We start from the raw sequence: 18,684 nt of genomic DNA on the forward strand, positions 1-18,684 counted from the left end.
GGTTTCTGTTTGCACATATGGCTTGTGCTGTTTGTGTCTGTAAAGTCTGAGTGTGACGCTCTCCAGAGAAGTACAACCAGCGAAGCTGTCCCTGGCTCAGAAGCTTAAGAAATGTTAATGTGAAAGATGAAAGTCCCTTGCAGATGGTAACAAGTATGGCAACGACCTTCTTTCTAAAGAATTTCTAATTTTAGTAAACTTTTTTTAAATTTCAATGTGTGCATTTTGAAACAGCTTAAAATACTACACGAATGTATTTAATTTCATTTGTACGATTTCCCACTAATAACAGCACACCCTGTGTTGGTGTGTGCGTGTCCAGGGAAAACAGCCCTTCAGCCAGGAGAGTTCCCTGAGATTAACTGGCCTTGAATTTGGTTAACGGGGACTAAAATTCGGTGCAGCAAAGAGCATTTAAATTGTACTTAACTGTAGATTGGTCAGAAAGGAGAAGTGCTGAACAGCAACAGCCACTGCAGCCTCCCTTCCTAAGGGGACTAAAACAGAAATCAGAAAAACTGAAGAAGTGAGAGTTGTTAGAGACTGGAAAGTGTTTATTTTCATTTTAAGATAAACTTTAGTTGATGGTGACTGCCAAAAGGTTTAATAACCTGCTCTAATGCCTCATGTAAGACTACTGTACGTTGAGACCTTCATGGCTTCCTCACGGTAACTCAGCACCACAGACAAGGCTCTGAACCTCGATGTTTACAGACACCGCCCTGAGATTTCTCTGTTAGGCAGTGGTAAATTAGTGAAGATGTCAGATGAAAAGTGTAGGAAGCTGGCTTTTTAAATATTAATTTTATTGGTGATTGATTTAGTCTTTATTTGTTCCTTTTTATTCCCTCGTGTGGTGAAAAATTACCGTATTTGGTTTTATAAAGGTATCTCAGCAGTCATCCTATAGTGAAAGGTAGACAAATTACTCAAGGTGAATAATTACTTCTTGCAAATGTGGATTTTTTTCATCATTTGTGGTTTGAACCTCATTTACAGAAGTATTTCTTCCAACTAAACTGGGACTACTGAAGGATTTTGTTGTATGTTCAGCTATACATTACTCCTACATTTTGGAGGATCAATAAACCTCCTAGGTCTGAGTTGTTCCTTTGTGTTTTACAATCCGGTTTTTAGAAAACATTTTTCCGCACAATCCTAAACAAGAACTCTGCTCTCTTCTGTGCTGTAACCGAGTTGTTGTTGTGCCACAACACACCTAACGCAGGGCTTGGGGCTCCCGAACGTCTGGAGGCGCTTTGGAACTGATGGCACTGGATGTGAGGTTTCTGCTTGCTGCAGCGTGGGTCTGAGGCAGCACCCGCTTCATTTTATGGCGTTTACCGGTGGCACTGCACAGTTACACGGCCCTGAGCGTGTCCTGAGCGCCAGGGAGGCGTGAGGGGTATTTGAAGGTGGAGCAAAAGAGGGGATGCAAAATCAGGCAAGTGTGGGAAAAATCTTTGAATCTTTCTTTATGTACAATTATTTCTCCCATCCAATGTACTTTACTCAGCCGGGCAGGCTCCCAGGGCCCCTTCCCGGGAAGCGTCGGGAGCCAGTGGGGTCCCGGGGCAGCCGCGCCGCTGGCAGCCAGAGGAGCGGTTTACTGCATCGCCAGGTCCCGGGCGGCACGTGCCTGCCTGTGGCTGTTGCTGTAGGATGTCAACTGCCTGGAAACGGGCATAGGACATTTACTGTGTGTGGGACCAGCATTTTCTGTTTGGTTAAGTATAACTGGGATTTAATCAGCCTGAAATAGAACCGTTCTTTGGCCAAACTTGTAGCAGAATCTCATTGCAGAATGAAGTTTTGGTAACACATATTGCATGCGTCTGTGTTTAACTGAAAACATGATATGTCATCTCCTCTTGAGTCTGATGATTTGGCGAGGTTACAGGAACAGTGGACGTGCCCTGCTGACAGTGATCACCTTTTGAATTCTGGAAGATGATGTGACAGGAGTTTCCTGGGCGATGCTGGGGGTTTCATCTGCATGGCCGAGGGGCCACAGCTCCTGCTGTCCTGCAGAACAGTGGAATGAGGGCTGGAAGGGCTGCTTCATTGCTTCAGAAGAAGCAATGGGATAGCCACAGGTTTCTTCAAATATCATCTCATTATGACTCTTCAAGACCCAGGCAGCCTGCGGGATTCAGAGACTAGAGAGTGTATTTTCACCTTGCAGCTGAGCCAAGGTGAGCAGCCGAGGCCACCAAAGCCCCCGGCCATGCTCCCGGCAGCGCCTGCCCACCCCACCTCTCCTGCCCCGGGCCACGGACACACAGAGGGAGCCAGTCCAGTGAGCTGCCTCGGCAGCAAATTAACCATCAAAGTGAAAAAGAAGAGTTTTCCCAAACTTTGGGAGGGAGAGGCAAGGTGCGGGACCTCCTCTTCTGGTGGGGGTTTGCTCTTGTGCCATAGCTGAACTGCAGTGACGAGTTGTCCTCTTGAGGAGCTGCCGCTCATTGCAGTGCCTCTGGCAGCAGCACGTGGGGATGACACAAGTGCTGCGAGGGGCATTTTGCTCCTGTGAAAATACATCAGGTACTTTGCCGTGTGCAGCTTATTGCTGCAATATACGTTGTGACGTATATTGTAACAAGATGGTACAGTAGTGTGAGAGGGGATCACACTTTGTGTTTTGTTTTTCATCTGTATTGAAATAGAGAGAATTCTCCTGGGTCGAAAGAAAAGCAATCCCAGCCTGCTCCTGTGTTGTATTGGCTGCTCCCACCATTTGCAGTGGGGGGAGCCAGTGCGGGTCTGGGGCTGCAGCGCTGTGTGGCAGAGGTGTGTGAGCACGTTGTTAGCGGGGTTTGAATGCCCTGAGTTAGGAACCTTGACAAGGCAGCAGTGTCTCCCTGCAGGAATGCTGCCGCCACCCCCCCGGGCTATCTGTAAAACGTAAATCGTAGTAGTTGACAGAAATGTGCAGTATCGGAACACCAGCTCGAGTGACTCTTGTAGAGTATTGGGCAAAAAAACAGTGCGCATAATCTGGCTGGCTGTTGCTGGGGAGTGACATACACCCCCAGGACAAAGGGACAATTGCATGTATTTCCTCAAGAGCCTTAAGGAAAACGAGAGGAAAGCGGCCAAGGCAGGTGAACGTGAGCAGCACAGCAGGCAGGGCAGCCCGCCCCTCCTGCCAGCCTGCATGGCTGAACCCCATCTCTCGGGGGTGATCCTGTCTCAGAATCATCTCAATTGGAAAAGCCCTTGAAGATCCTCCAGTCCAACCATGAACCTCACACTGACCGTTCTCAACTCCACCAGATCCCTCAGCGCTGGGTCAACCCGACTCTTCAACCCCTCCAGGGATGGGGACTCCCCCCCTGCCCTGGGCAGCCCATTCCAATGCCCAACAACCCCTTCTGCAAAGAAATCCTTCCTAAGAGCCAGTCTGACCCTGCCCTGGCGCAACTTGAGGCCATTCCCTCTTGTCCTGGCGCTGGTTCCTTGGTTCAAGAGACTCATCCCCCCTCTCTGCACCCTCCTTTCAGGGAGCTGTAGAGGGCCATGAGGTCTCCCCTCAGCCTCCTCTTCTCCAGACTAAACCCCCCCAGTTCCCTCAGCCGCTCCCCATCAGACCTGTGCTCCAGACCCTGCACCAGCTCCGTTGCCCTTCTCTGGACACGCTTGAGTCATTCAATGGCCTTTTTGGAGTGAGGGGCCCAAAACTGAACCCACTCATCGAGGGGCGGCCTCACCAGTGCCGAGCCCAGGGGTAAGATCCCTTCCCTGTCCCTGCTGGCCACGCTAGTGCTGATACAAGTCTCCTCTCACTTGGGCTCTCCACTGCCCGCCCGGGTGATGGGGCCCGGCAGTTCGGTCCCCCCCGGCTCTGGGAGCTTCACGGGCGAATTTCTGGGGTGTATGCCCACACTCCTGTGACTTGGCAGAGCTGTGGAGGCCCCGGGAACATCCCAAGGAGAAATTTCCCAACCAGGGAACCTATGTGTGGATTTTACCGTCAGGATGGAAATAATCCATTTAAAAAGAATCACGCAGCTTCAAACCAGCTGCATGTCAGACCGTGACAGGCAATGCACAAGGCGGGAATAGCAAATTCAACTTTGCATGGGATTCTGTTTGCATAATTGGCATCAGCTGTGCTCATGGGCTGGTTATTAATTAGCGCTCCCACATAAATATTCATCCCAAGTCGAGGCAGCCTGCTCGAACGACGGTGGGAACACCCAGGGCCGCCTGTCAGGTGGTTGGACGCGGCGCTGCCACGCGCTGCCGGGGTCGGCAGCCCTCGGACCCGCCGTGGGGAGGGCGAGTCCCACCGGTCCTGCGCCCTCTGCAGAATGAGGCCGGGGTGCGCGACAGCCTGCTGGGGTGTGCCTGGGGACCGGTGCCTCCTCCAGTGAGTTGCAAGTTGTTTCTTGTCTTTATGTTTTCTGAATGTCACTAACGCTAGGAAGAAATGTGCTAAATAATATTTTTCAGTGAAATGCTTCCTTCGGTTTGTGCTATTTCTAGAGCGTTGCTGGTTAACAATGGGCTGCAAACATTGAGCTGTTATGCATATTTCATGAACGTGAATTTAATCATATGAGGGGAAATGTGAATACTGATGATTCTTTTGTTGTTTATGAAGATGTTATGTTTAGGGTTTTTTCTGGAAAACAAAACATTAGTGAAATACTGTGAAATGTTTTGTGTTTTCTTCAGTTTCTTTGTTCCTCCTCATTTAAAGTGTTGTCTGTGTTATACCATGTCTTTGTTTTCATACAAATAGGGATCAATTACCCAATATTCTGCTTATTTTAAACAAATAATCATTTGATGATGTGTTACCGTTTCATTTATACATCCGTTTAGATTTCTACCTGATTAGGTATTTAGCAGAAGGAGCTCAGTGGGCATCTCTTTGTTTCTCAAAGTTACTAGACTGTTGCCTTAATGGAAATTGTTGAAAGCGCCTTTAATAAAATGGCACCCAAAGTACATTTGATTTGCTCCATTTTACTAAAAGAATCTAAATTTTGCTTACCTTGAAACACAGTTTCTGCACAGGTATTTATGAGTTGCCCTACGTTGTCTTTTGGCAAAGGCTGGCTCTTCCCCCGAGGATGGTGCGGGATGTCCCTGGGCCTGTCTCTCGGTGCATCCTCCCTCCAGCCACCGAAGGGCAGGACCCACTTGGGGAGCCCCTGGGCTCTCGCCTACAGCTGGAGCTGGAACTGCGCATGAGGGCGGTGGGGTGATGGTCATGGGGTACTGGATGATGGGGTGACGACGATGAGGTGACGATGAGGTGTCGGTGCACCTCGCCTGGCCTGGGTCCAGACGCCGCCTCCACGCTGTGCAATGGAGGGACATGGTGCCCCAACCCACCGTGTCCTCTCCCACGTAATTTATTCCACAGCTGGAAGCTGTAACCAACCCCTCCACCCAAACACACCTCATGGAAGCCATTTCCCAGTACCGTTGCTGGGCATGTGTGAGCTGCCATCACTGGCGTTTTCCCTGGGTGGGCCATTTTTGCAGTTACTGGAAACAAAGTACTTTGATCTGTGAATTCACAATGTCATTTTTTTCCAGGTTTACAGAAAAAGCTGTCAAAGATAAAAGTATCAAAAGCTGTTCTCACAAGGCAAAATGTTCTTATTTCAAGCAGGCCACCTTTTAAAAACTGATCATTTAAATTAAATGTGTAAAGTCTCAAAAACTTATGCCAAAAATCTTATGCATGTATGGTGTCTGAAACCAGATCAACGGCCATTTTAGGGGATGTATCTGATTTCTTTCTTATCATTATCTGTAAGCACATTTGGCAGCCCTGTGGTGTGAGTGTAATTAATACTTTATATTCCTGTATAATGTATAAGCATGCAATCCAGCTGGGAAGAGTCTGCGATTCTGTTGCAGTGCTGTCCATCATCACAGGCACAGAAGAAGATTCCGGGCTGTGCGCAGTAATTTTTGGTGATTAGGCAGGGCACAGGCCATCCTCGTTTGAACTCTAAACAGACTCCAAGGCTCTGATCCCGGCATGAGCACCCAGCCCGTGGCGCGAGCCACCCCTCTGGCCCCCGGCACTCCGCACGGGTGGACGGGGCTCGGCTCCATGGCTCAGGAGGCCTTAATTCCACATTAGCATTCGGAAAAAAAATACAGAAAATATTCCTGGAGCACCTGCAAATTCAACGTGCCTGATCCCACAGCGATGAGCTCCCTAACCTCAGCAGGAACAGCACAGAAAAATAGGAAGGAAGAGAATTGGAGATAGCTGGACACTTGTCATTTAAGCACTTAATGATTTTGCATAATATTTGTTATGCATAAGCAAAACTTCTCATGGAAAGGGGATAATTAAACAAATTGCTCACATGGGAGACTTGGAAAAAGAATTTTAAAAATGAACATTCCTTCTATATTCTGAAAAGTAAAAGGTTTTAATATTTTTCATTTAAAATTATGAATCCAAATTTTCAAAAGGTGGTGTCCAAGCAAAATGCTGCAAAATCATTAAAATGTTTGAGTGAACTAATCCAAATTGTGATATGAATATTAGGTTTTAAATTTTTGTTAAGATACTCTGAAATAGTACTAAGAACATGGGTTATTTCCCAATCATTCTAATTACAAAAATTCCTGTTGAAAAGAGAGATTTTCTTCTGGGTGGCCCCCAGAGGAAGAGTAACATTCCTGGGTTGGTAAAGTGATTCAGGTTGTGTGTTCACTGTCAAATATTTGTTACTGTTCTATCTCCAAGAGAGCGTTGTTGTATTTTCCATGTGGAGGGGTGTCAGCACTGTGCAACTGTTCTCTGGCCGCGTTTGGGATCGTAAGATGCTCTGTTGTTGTCAAGCCGCTGCCTGCCTGTGTGATTGTGTTCTGTTCTCCTTGTAGATGGAGGAGATTAAGTTTAAAGACAGAGCAGTCTACGTGCTGGAGAGAGAGTTAGGGGTTCAAGCCGGGCATGCTCAGAGACTGCAGCTCCAAAAGGAGGCTTTAGATGAACAACTTTCCCAGATCAAAGAGTCTGATCGGCATCTGAGCAGCCCCAAGCGGGAACTTCCTTATGCAAGTGGTGCAGGAGACGCTTCAGATCATTCGGGAAGCCCCGTAAGCACTTTCACGTGGTTTCACCTAAACGAACGAGCAGACAGAGTGACAAAAAGGCACGAAGTGACAGAATCTTGATGAGTGCACCCTGGAGCAACAGCTTTCCCATAGCCGTGCAGGGGGAACCCCGAGGCACCGATTTCTTGCTCTCATTCGGTAGACAAACCTTTAAGACTCAAAATCAAACCTCGTTATGGGAGAGCTTTTGCTTTTTTGTCGTTTTGTTTTCTGGTTTGTTTGGTTTGGTTTCGTTAGCAGGGTGAAATTTTTCTGTTCTTTTTCTCTTCCTTTTCCTCACTGTACCATACTTCTGCCACCTCCTTAATTTGACAGTTTGACACGATTTTGCCAACAAATGATGCAAATGCATTTCTAACCAAGTAATGTATGTGTGCTAGCTTTTGGAACTGCTAACAACGTGTTTTGTGAGCAGATGGACAAGGCCACTTTGCAAAGGGAAAGGGGGAAGGTAACGGGCGCGTGAAAGTGCGGGAAATCCCGCCGCCCTCCTGGAACACCGCTGTAGCTCGGGTTCTCGTGCTGCTAAGTGCTCTCGCTTTCAGTGGACCAGAAAGTGAATTAAACACCTGCTAACCTATTCTCTCCTCTTTCTTTTCTACAATGCAGTATCCAGAACGTTAAATTTTAGTCACCCTTTCACAATGGCTTTTTTAATGTAACTCTGGCACCTTTCTGCTTTTGCCTTAATTTGCTAATATTAAAAACCCCTCAGTTAACTGACCTCATATGTCTGACGTATGCAGATCTTCTTCATTGCCAATCCTCATCAAGATTTCTTTTGCAACAGCCTTAATTTCCTCAGTAGAAGTGTAAATACTGATACATGAGCAAACCAATCGATTTTATTCTTTGTCCCAAGCCTCTCCTGCACCTGTTGAATGAGGAACCCTAGACCTCCCAGAAGTGCCACAAGCACTACGGACACTAATTTGCTTGTTTCGATTTGTATTTCACTTCTGCCAAACATCAGAACAAGTCCTAGAGAAGGGGAAACATTTCTAAATGGATGTAACTTCTCTCTGATTCTGAACGAGAACATGTCTACCTATATTTCTATTCATTTATAATTTGATTTAAGCATTTTCACTCGGATAAAGTGCTACCCCTTGGCTTTACGAGTGACCCTGTAGAACCCAATAAGGGCCACAGCTTTACAGAGGAAGAGCTTATGCAATGGTGTGATTGCATGGATTTTCCCCAGTTGTACTTCAGTATTTTTAATACCATTTTCTTATAACAAAGGCATCAGAGTGGGTGATGTGTCTGAAGCACTCAGTTCAACAGTGGCATACATTGGAAACATTGCCTTAATTTTTGATATTTTCTTTTCTATTTCCAAGTTTACCATTTGTGACTTTGTATTTGCATATACATACTTCTGCATTTGCATACTTTGTTACATTTTCACTCCTAACTTTCTGTTGGTCTCATCCTGCAGCTTTCAGTGGTCAGTTAGGTTACATAGGTTACTCTCTGCCATATAATGTTTTGAAGTGGTTGGATTTGGGATAAGAAAAAGTTTGAGCTTTGAAAAATATTGATAATGCCTGTAGACTTATGAACAGTTATTTGCAGTTGATCTTTGTTTTAGGAACAGCAGTTGGATGAAAAGGACGCCCGGCGTTTCCAACTTAAAATCGCTGAGCTGAGTGCCATCATCAGGAAGCTGGAGGACCGGAATGCGCTGCTGTCAGAGGAGAGAAACGAGCTGGTGAGGGCAGTGGAGAAGCGCGGCGATGACTGCTTGTGAATGCGCTGTCGTGGCGGTGCCTTGCCCCCAAAATACCAAGATATTTTCTCCTGTGCCATGTAGAAATCATTGCAGGAGTATCTGGCTCCTCCTTACGCTGTGTATTTGGTGGTATGCCACATCACATTCATCTCTGCTTATATAACAATGAATTTTTAAGGTGGCATTAACTGGGATTATTTTTATTTATTTTGAAAAATAAATACATTCCCCACATGGTACACTTGTCGCACAGATTGAATGCCTCATGAAGGAGGAACGATCTGCTTCCCCATGGAAAATACCCAGTGTTTGAGAAGTTCTGCTTTGTATTAGGAGAAAATATTGATAGTGTGATAGTTAAAGAAAATGATTAATATATTTGATGAAAAATAACAGCTCCAGATGTGTTCATTCTCTCTTAATCTTTCAGTTAAAACGTCTCAGAGAAGCTGAAAGTCAGTATAAGCCCATTTTGGACAAAAATAAACGCCTTAGTAGGAAGAATGAAGAATTGTCACATGCCTTACGTCGAATGGAAAATAAATTAAAATTTGTAACGCAAGAAAATATAGCAATGGTAAGTGTCTGTATGCTCCAGAGAGAACGTGTAATTTAGTGCTTGCAGGGCTGACGGAGTCAGGCATTGTCCCAAACTTGCAAATTTAATAGGAATCTTTCCCCTTTCCGGTGCTCGCTCAGATGTTCTGTGGTGCACTACGGAGTGGTTTGTGGCTAGAACATGTTTTGTTTTACACAGAATCTTTTGGTTTAGCTTTAAAAACAAATAGTTCTGAAGAAAAGTTGAGAACAGTCAGTGTGACGTTAATGGTTGGACTAGGTGATCTTCAAGGTCTTTTCCAACCCAGATGATTTTGTGATTCTGTGAAAAGAGTGGGTGAGCTTTGCACGTTTTGACTGGGAGACTGTTCAGTCACCAGCTGCTCAGCTTCGACCTGAGCACAGATCACCCCACTTCACCTTGGACTTTTGTACCAGAAACACCTCGAAATCCCTCAGAAGTCTGCACTTGTGACCCTTCCCTTTTTTCCCAGTGGAATATCACTAGCGGGCAATAGCTGGCAGCACGTAGCCGTGGCACTGCATGAGTGCAGCAGGGCTGAGCTCATCCCCGCAGGTCGGAATGGCTGAGAGCAACCCAGAGAGAAGTGGTGGTGGCCCCAGCTCTCTGCATTCCTTCCGCTGTGGGGGAAAGCTGCACAGCTCGGGGCAGAACCAAAGAGGAGGTGCAGCTGAGCGGCTGCTGGCCTCCGTCTTTGGGGTGGTGGCCCCCCCATGCCCGCTGCCCTCCCTGGTGACCCCGAGCTTCCCACGGCAGCCTGAGGAGCAGGAACAGCCGGTGTGTTTGCAGTCTGGCTCAGCAAAAGCGAAGCAAGATAGCTGCCAGAACGGCCATTAGAGGGGACGCAGGGAAGGGTCGGGTACTGCCCTTGGGCAAAGCCCCCTGATGGCTCCTCTTCTGCCCCGGGGGTTTCTTTCAGAGGCAGAGAGCTGGAACCATCAGGAGACCGAGCTCTTTAAATGACCTTGACCACAGCCAGGAAGAAAGAGAAGTTGATTTCCTGAGACTACAAGTTATTGAACAGCAAAATATCATTGATGAACTCTCCAAGGTGAGATACAATTCTGCCACTCTCACACAGGGTCGACGAAGGCCGTAGCAGGAAGCTGGAGCAAGGGGTGCCTGGGGGTTGTGTGAGCTCACAGGCACAGTGGGCGTCAGTGGGACATGGGAGCATTTCTGCGGTTGCTAGAAACTGTACTGAATATAAGTGATCTGTGCAATAGTATTTGGAAAAATCCTTTCAGTCTACATTGCGCTTGCATGACAGAACCGTTGCAGCACGTCCAGTAGATACGCTGGTGGCTGGATCCTGCCCCTGTGAGAGGAAATGTCAGAGCTCCTTGAGCTGGAGACAGCACCAGGGCTAAAGATTGCTGTGTACAGGGAGGGTGTTCTCCAATGTTGGGTTTGGGGTTTTGCTTCTTTGTTAATAGAAACAAAAAAATGGAAACAGAAAATACTGAAATCATAATACTCCTCAAGAAAATACCTTCTTTTGCATTTTTTTGTTGCTTGTTTCTTTAAGTCTGGACCCTTACTGACATTATTTCATTCTTTTTCATTAGACACTGGAAACTGCTGGCTATGTGAAGAGTGTCATGGTAAGAATGACATTAACTTCATCCTCATCTTCATATGCTTTAAATTGCTGTTCATGAAAAGCATGCAGGGTATAATAATATTTATTATCACTTACATCTCCATTCAGGCACCAAGCTAACAGAGTGTTTTTCTAAGCGTAGATGTTGTCAAAGGCCATATCTGCAATTGTTCACCAGAGAAAAATGTAGTGCTAGTGGAGAGGGAAGCTCTGGTGAGAGAGGAAAGATTTTTTTGTCACCACTAGGATGACCCCAGAGGCAAAAGGCAGCGTGGTCACTCTGTCCTGATGACCGACAGTGAGTGTCCCCCATCTCTGGGACAGCTCTGCCACACTGGAATTGCATTTTTTTTAGAGTCTGATGAAGGCATGGCTGTTTCATTTTGAGGCAGTGGCCAGCATTGATGTTACTATTTCTTGACTGCCCAGTGACTGCTAGTACTGACATAGTTAATTTAAATAATGGCTCTCTGAAAACAGCTAACGTGTGTATCTGATTCTTTCAGGAACGTGATAAGCTATTAAGGTATAGGAAGCAAAGGAAAAAAATGACAAGAATTCCTAAGGTAAAAAAAAAAAAGCTCATGTCCTGACATGCTGGTGGGGATGCTGGCTTCCCGGGGCACTCTGAGCACCTTGGAGCCATGCCGGGGAACGTTCTCCTCCAGGGTCTGCAGATGGGTCCTGGTCTTAAATTTGGGTTGTGTAGTTCAGGGACATTCGTAGACTGTGTTGGGGTGTTCAGACAAGATCTGGTAGGGGTGGGGGAACCGTCTGCATCACGAGTGTCTGCATGCTCTGCGTGTACCCCGAGCGATCCCGTGGGACTTTGGTGGCGTGTGATTGTCTTAAGATGAGACAGATTTTATGAATTAACACATCTCAAAATGATCTTTTAATGGCACTGCCTGGAAACATATGTAGGTTGTAAATAATTCATTATGGAGTTTAGTAACATGCAAAAATTGCTGGTTACAAGAAGCAACGGTTAGAGCTCAGGGAAAAAGGAAATGTTAGTTAATGAATGCTTGGCAGGATGTTAATATAAATATTAGTGCTGTAACAACATCGTAAGGTATAATGTCAGGGACCTGAGAGCGAGCTGTGTTCTACATGTGAAGACTTAAGGTGGCGCTGGAGGTAATGAATCTATAAATAATGAATTGTGGTTGATGTGAGATAACTCCTTGACTCCTGTCCTCCTGCAAATGGCAACCAAGCCTTTGAAAGAGAGTTATGTTTTGTCTCCTTCGAAAGTTATCCATGGCAAATTAAAACAAAAAGCCAAAATCTAGAAATGTTTTTGCAAATCAACAGTTAAAAATACTTAAGAACTGTGTTTGAAATATGTTCTTTAGCTTTCAAACATTTAAGAGTAAATCTTTCTTTACCACCACCCCCCTTGCTCTTTTAAACAGAAAGCAGCTTTGAGTGGAAAAATTTATTTCTTCAAACTGTAAAAACATTGCTGTGGTGCTTAACTTCAAATTTTTGAGTAGAACGTTTCTTGCAAATCTAACCTTCTGTGTGAAAGTTGTGGTAGTGACAGGAGGGACGTTGTGACAATGGAATAACAAAAACATTTCAGTGCACAACTCCCGCCTCTCGCTGAGGTGAACACACAAGGCAGCAAAAAGGGTGCTCTGCTTGGCTAGAGAAATTGGGAGGAAAACACATGAAAAAGAGGCAGGGGCTCTGAGGTTGCACACTGTGATACCTAACAGCAAATAGGGCAGTTCAGGGATTGCAGTAAGTTTTAGCTGTCAGAGCACTGGCATGGGGTGAAAAAACTTTGTATGTATACACCTGTAAAGAACGGGAGCAGTTTTTCCCAAAGCAGTAGCGGGAGTTACCAATAGCCCGGTGCTGAGGTTCCCCGAGGTGTGCATGTTCACATTAGAAGGGTGCAGAGTTGAGCCTCGTGCCCGAAGGCACCGCTGTGCCCTAAGACCGTGGGGCGGGCGCAGCTGCTGGCTCCGCTGCGCCTGGCACGGCTGCGCCCGCTGACGCCTTGTCTCTGCCAGAAGCCGGTTGTGGAGACATTTTTCGGCTACGATGAAGAGGCTTCCTTGGAGTCTGATGGGTCCTCTATCTCATACCAAACTGACCGGACAGATCAAACCCCTTGCACTCCTGAAGATGACTTGGAAGAGGTATTCATCAAAAAATATGTGTTACTCTCTTTTGAAACCTTGCTGCTAATTCTTAACAAAATTCCTGGTCTGTTATATCATTCATCTGTCATCTCTGACCAGAAAATTTAAAATTGACGTTAAATTTCATACCGTGCATGTTGGTTAATATCTCTGGATCTCGAGTCTTCAGTAATTTCATGACTTTTAGCCAAGCTGGAAATATTAAATCCTAAGGATATGAGATTTATAATGGGTTTATAGGCTGGAGGTCTAAAGAGACTGAGAAGGTGGATGACCCCAGGAAGATCTGTTCACACTGCGATTTACTGCAGGTTTGTGCGCATGTAGGTTAGTTCAGATCCTTCTGTTTGTCACTTTGACCTCGGCACAGAGCGCAGCCTTGAGCAATGAGGTTTGTGTTTCTGGAAGGAGAGGCAGCAGTCACATAAAGCACCAGTCTCCAGAGGAAAGGCTGTCTCCTCGCCAGTATATTGAGGTCGTGACTTTCCTGGAGGCTCTGAATGCAGAGCACACAAAACTAGCTGGTAATACAAATAGAAGTGATTATTCCTGGTATTTTGCAGGGAATTCCCTACAAAAGCATTCCTGAGAATGTGTCAGATCACTGCACCATTACAGGTTTCTGGGTTTAACAAGAATCTTGTAATAAACAAAAATTTCCTAGTAAGGACTTGCAGCCTTTTTGTGGTATGCTGCCTGCAACTTTTCATCTGCCATTTCACCTGTTCCAGGGGTTGTAATTAGATCTGTTAAAAGGGAACCTAAAGAACCCCTGTCTCCATCATAAAAGATACACAACTGGTTATCAGGTGTGTGCTGCACTGCAGGGAATCTGCATGTATTTTTATATGTATGAGCCTAATTATTTTTCATTCTTGTATTGACATTTTTTTCGCTGTTCAGATAGTGCGAAGTTTATGCATGCAACCAGCAGTATAATTTCATTTCGTGTCAAATGAAATATTCTGGTCAACCTGACATGAAAGTATTCAGTGCTGGATGTTGTAAGGAGAGTGAAGAAGATGAAGGGCTCTTTTCATATTGATGTCACCATTTCTACAAGTCTTAACTCTAGATTAGTGTTTTAATAATTGAGTGGGACTGTCAGGCTTGGCTTATTCTCCAGATTGGAAACCTTTTGTTGTTTCAAGAAAGCGATGTTTTCACCTCTAAATGTGATGACTTTGCCTGGTACAATAATAAAGGGCGATTCTCTCATTACTGTATTATATGGATGGCAAGTTTTTATCTTTCCAAGGCGAGGGGAATTCTCTTTTTTTTCTATATTGCATTTTGTTGAAGCAGGTGTAAGCAAGAGATGTTTAAGGGACAAAAGAAATAGTCTGAGAGCATGTGAACCAGATCTTTAGTACTGTGCTTCCCAAATTGCATTTTGAAAGTAATAATTTTCGCATTTTTTAGAGAAAGCCCACTTTTTTTTTTTTTTTATTTTCCTTGCAGGAACAAAAGCAACTGGTGCAACACATCTTTGTTTTTCATTCCAGGGCATGGCCAAGGAAGAGACAGAACTGCGGTTTCGGCAGCTGACGATGGAGTACCAGGCTCTGCAACGAGCATACGCCCTATTGCAAGAACAGGTCGGAGGAACATTGGATGCAGAACGAGAAGTTAAGGTCTAAATGGCTTATATTACATGAAAATAAGGATTGTAATTGTATGGGGGTTTCCAGTTTACTTGCTCAGGTTGTTTTCAAGCTAAACTGGGGCCAGGCAGCCCCTCCGGCACGCTGCCGGCTGGGGGTGCAGGGCCAGGGGCTCGGCTGGGCTCCGGGGTCTATGCCTCCAGCCAGCTCGTCCAGCATCCCCCCTGCAGTGCTGCTGGGCTGCAGGAACCACCATCACCATGGCTTAGTCTTCTCACCTCTGAGCAGTTCGAGAGAAATTCCAAGAGAATTTTTATGGGAAATCCTTAAAATTAAGCTCTTCTTCTATAAAAATTTAGGACAGATTGCCTTAAATATATAATACTTGGTATTTAATTCCTTCTGGGTTCTGTGAGATGACATGATTCCTCATAAAATGTTGAGAAATCTTACAGCTGAGATTCTTTTTCTTAACTAAATTCCAGAGTGTCCTATGCTATTCTGCCTGCCTACTGCCTCCACAGCCCATGTGGCTTCAAATATCTGGCACAAAATGTGACGTTTATTATGAGTATGTTGTATATTATGAGGAGTTGGCAGGACTTCTCATCCACAGAATGCAGGGCTGAATCCAGTAAATAAAGGGACAAATTCTGTTCTGGGCTAACAGTTTGAAGTTGAGTAGAAGAAATGTAACTGCAAAGTCTTCATTTGTCTCTGTGCTGCTGTGTGAACGTGTTATCCAGGAACACTCAGTTGTTGGAGGAGAGGGTGAGAGTGCTGGGAGACCCCCACATCACCCAGTGCCACATCAGTGGTGCCTCCGGCACCACCTACCACCGAGCTGGGACTGTCCCAGCTGCCAGCAGCTCCCTGGCCCCAGCCAGACATAAACAAACAGCCAGATGCCTCTAGCTGAATTCCATCTTTACAGTAATATTTTGGCTTTCCTAGCTATATAACTAGTCTGGTTTTCTTCCACTGAATAATTCAAAGAGTTAACTGCTGATTTCACCACCGTCTCCACTGGCGAGTACCTCTCGGCCACCCAGATTTAGCAGCAGCCTTTGTCTCCCAGAGACCTCCCCATTTGAGAATCACAGACCATCTCACTCTCTCTGGATGCCCCGAATGCAGGAAAGCTAACATCCCCAGGAGCATGTGCTCTGCTCCGAAGCGTTAGGAATTGCACGTGTAAAGAAAACCGTAATGAAAGAAGACATGCCCAACTTGAAAAGTTACTGGATTTTACTTTTGTCGTAGTGAGACAAAAAGAGAGAACATTGCAGGTAATGCAAACAAATAAGATCATTTTCACTGTAAAGAACAAGATAAAGAGTAGATAAATGGTTTGAGGAAAGAAAATGTTCTATAAAATGATATTTAACGAATAAAACAGCTAATAATAATTACATTTATTCTCCAGAAAACATGTGTAGGAAGGTGGTGTATATTTAAATACACATGAAGCTACAAGTATAGTAAAAAATTACACACGATCCAGTAAGACCGTAGATAGGGTGCTGAATGTGTAAGGAGGAACAGTTTGCCAGTAACGTTACATATGTAGGGTCTGTTCTGAGCTTTTTAACTCATCAAAAATTTAAAGGAATCAGGTGTGCTCAGAATTGTGGCATAGTCATTTTCATTTGTCTTCCTGGAGAAATGAATCTTGGCCTTACACTGGCTTTTTTAAACACTTGCTCTAGGAGAGGGAAGGCTGTGCACTGCAGACTGTCATCGCCAGCTGTAAGAAGCCATGTCTGGTTTGCTGTCCTGCTGTCTACCTCATGGGATGCTGTTTACATTAATCTTGACTTAAGTCTCACAGACTTCTTTTTATGATTAATGACTAATGTTACGTGCTTAGCTGCAAATTTATTCTGCCAAAGAACTTTAAAAATTATTTGTTAAAAGTATTTGATGTTCTAAGTCTTTTCTATACCTGTGTTAGCTTTTGTCTTTTAGAGGAGGTTTGATTTATTACTTTTTTCTTTTTCCCTCCTATCCCACAGACACGTGAGCAGCTCCAAGCAGAAATACACCGCTCTCAGGCTCAGATAGCAGACCTGGAGAAGGCCCTGGCTGAGCAGGGGCAGGTAACGCATCGGCCTTCGTGTGGGGGTGGGAGGGGGCTCCGGAGATGTGCCTGGTCGTGTTGCTGTATAATGCTGCAGGTGCTCATGAGTGTTGATGTATGTATAGAATAACCCCGATGCCACTTTTCAGTAGCTGTTTCATTTCATACAAAGCAGATGTACTAGGGAAGCAATTACTGTCCTTGTCCATATGCGCTGCCGTCACCTACCCCGCACAACCCCCATCACCACTGCACCCCTGATTCAGGCTTCAATGGAACCTGCTGAGTACTATTTCAATAAGCACGTTAATTAATTGAAAAGAAAGCCCTTAATACATGTGGTCTAGTGCGTTGCAAGGAGAGTCAGGCATACAAGGGCTTTTGAAAACCCCACTCTCCATATTTACGTGTGGCAGTAACTGAAACACCAGTCCCCAGCGCCCTGAGTCCCATCAGCGCTCCTGTGCTGGCCCCTACAATAAGCACCCCCTAAATTGCTCCAGCATGCGGGACGTCTCACAGTAAGGGAGAGCACAAGTCACCTGGGAAAGGAGTCCCTGAACTCGCTACCTGAAGGCAAAGTGGGTGCCACAGACCTAGAGCACACCAAGAATTTCTCTGTGTGGCCGGAGAGGAAACGTGTTCCTGTGCTCCTTGTCTCTGCCCGGAGTCCCAAAGCACAGGCTCTGTTTGGCACCCAGCTGACAGCCGTGCCCACCGGGCCTCCTCTATCCCTTCACTGCCCCCAGCTTAAAATTGCTCTTTGTTGTTTTATTATGCATCTCCTGAAAATTAAATCCGTGAATAACAGGTCAGTTCCCTTATCCCTTTGAAGATTTATATAGTATTATGGTAAAGAGAAAGTATTATGAAAGAGTATTATGGTAAAACAATTGTGTTTGGCAAGAAGTTGGTCTACTTTAAAACCTCATAGACTACTAGTATCTGTGATGCTTAGGAGAAAATTGAGAAGGTAAAATAAAGGAAGAGTATTTATTTCCTAATGAAATGTTTGTTTAGCAAATGTACAAGTAAGCTTTCCTTGCCAGCAGCTTTCCTTGTAGCACCACAAGATTCTTAAAAGGAGAAAAAGCAGGTGTTAAATTAGAAAGTGGTTAAACATTTCAAGGGAAGGAGGAAGTGCACACACAGGCTGTGTATTTTCAGCAAAACCAAAGTGGTTCTCATCACGTGAAAAAATTTGCTGTGAATGCTTTCCTTAAACTCAGAGTGAATTTGTGTATTAGGGCTATTTGAAGTGTCCGGTTCAGCTGTTTGTGTAGTTCACCATGCAGCCTGTTCATAGCTTGTCAAATCATCTCAGTCATTCTTTCAAAAAGGATTTATTTGAAATACAATTGAATAATCTATGAAACTGCACTCTAGGAAATTTAGTCTAAATGATAAAGATGAAGCACATCACATTCACCCAAACACCTATTGAGCTCTGCCGTTTTCATGCCATCAGGCATTATTAAGGTGTCTTATTTTTGCCTTGATGTGTTAAGGCTCACACCTGGTAATTTTAATTCCTGAATTCACTGCAAGGTGTCTGCCTGCACATGACTGGCTTATTCAAGGCTGGCTCCGTAGTCTGTCACCTTGGCCTGACCTTGAGATTCCACTCTGCAAAGCCAGCCCCGCTCGAGGTCTGGGCAGGTTTGGGTGCCACTGCAGCTTTTGGTGGGTGACATTCAGCGCCTGGCACAGACCATGCTGTACTCTTGGCTGCTGCATGCCATTGGATCCCTTTGGGCTGCAGTGCTGAGTCCAAATATTTGCCATTTTTCTATGTCCTTGCCTAGCCAGTGTCAGAGAATTCTCCCTC

The 18,684-nt window shown here is 45.2% G+C and overlaps 1 protein-coding gene across 25 annotated transcripts in view; it reads left to right on the forward strand.

Moving 5' to 3' along the window:
* JAKMIP3 (Janus kinase and microtubule interacting protein 3) overlaps positions 1-18,684 on the forward strand; it is a 94,817-nt gene that overhangs the window by 48,062 nt on the left and 28,071 nt on the right. For 14 of the 25 annotated variants that reach the window (XM_074831563.1, XM_074831562.1, XM_074831570.1 and 11 more), the window contains 9 exons: positions 6,865-7,080; positions 8,693-8,812; positions 9,264-9,410; positions 10,333-10,464; positions 10,982-11,017; positions 11,523-11,582; positions 13,041-13,169; positions 14,678-14,806; positions 16,792-16,875. In XM_074831563.1, coding sequence (XP_074687664.1) covers positions 6,865-7,080; positions 8,693-8,812; positions 9,264-9,410; positions 10,333-10,464; positions 10,982-11,017; positions 11,523-11,582; positions 13,041-13,169; positions 14,678-14,806; positions 16,792-16,875 — 1,053 coding nt within the window. The remainder of the gene's footprint in view (positions 1-6,864; positions 7,081-8,692; positions 8,813-9,263; positions 9,411-10,332; positions 10,465-10,981; positions 11,018-11,522; positions 11,583-13,040; positions 13,170-14,677; positions 14,807-16,791; positions 16,876-18,684) is intronic. The other 11 variants (XM_074831572.1, XM_074831580.1, XM_074831581.1 and 8 more) reach the window with 4 other exon arrangements.

Source organism: Strix aluco, chromosome 7, assembly GCF_031877795.1.
Source record: "Strix aluco isolate bStrAlu1 chromosome 7, bStrAlu1.hap1, whole genome shotgun sequence".
Lineage (NCBI taxonomy): Eukaryota > Metazoa > Chordata > Aves > Strigiformes > Strigidae > Strix > Strix aluco.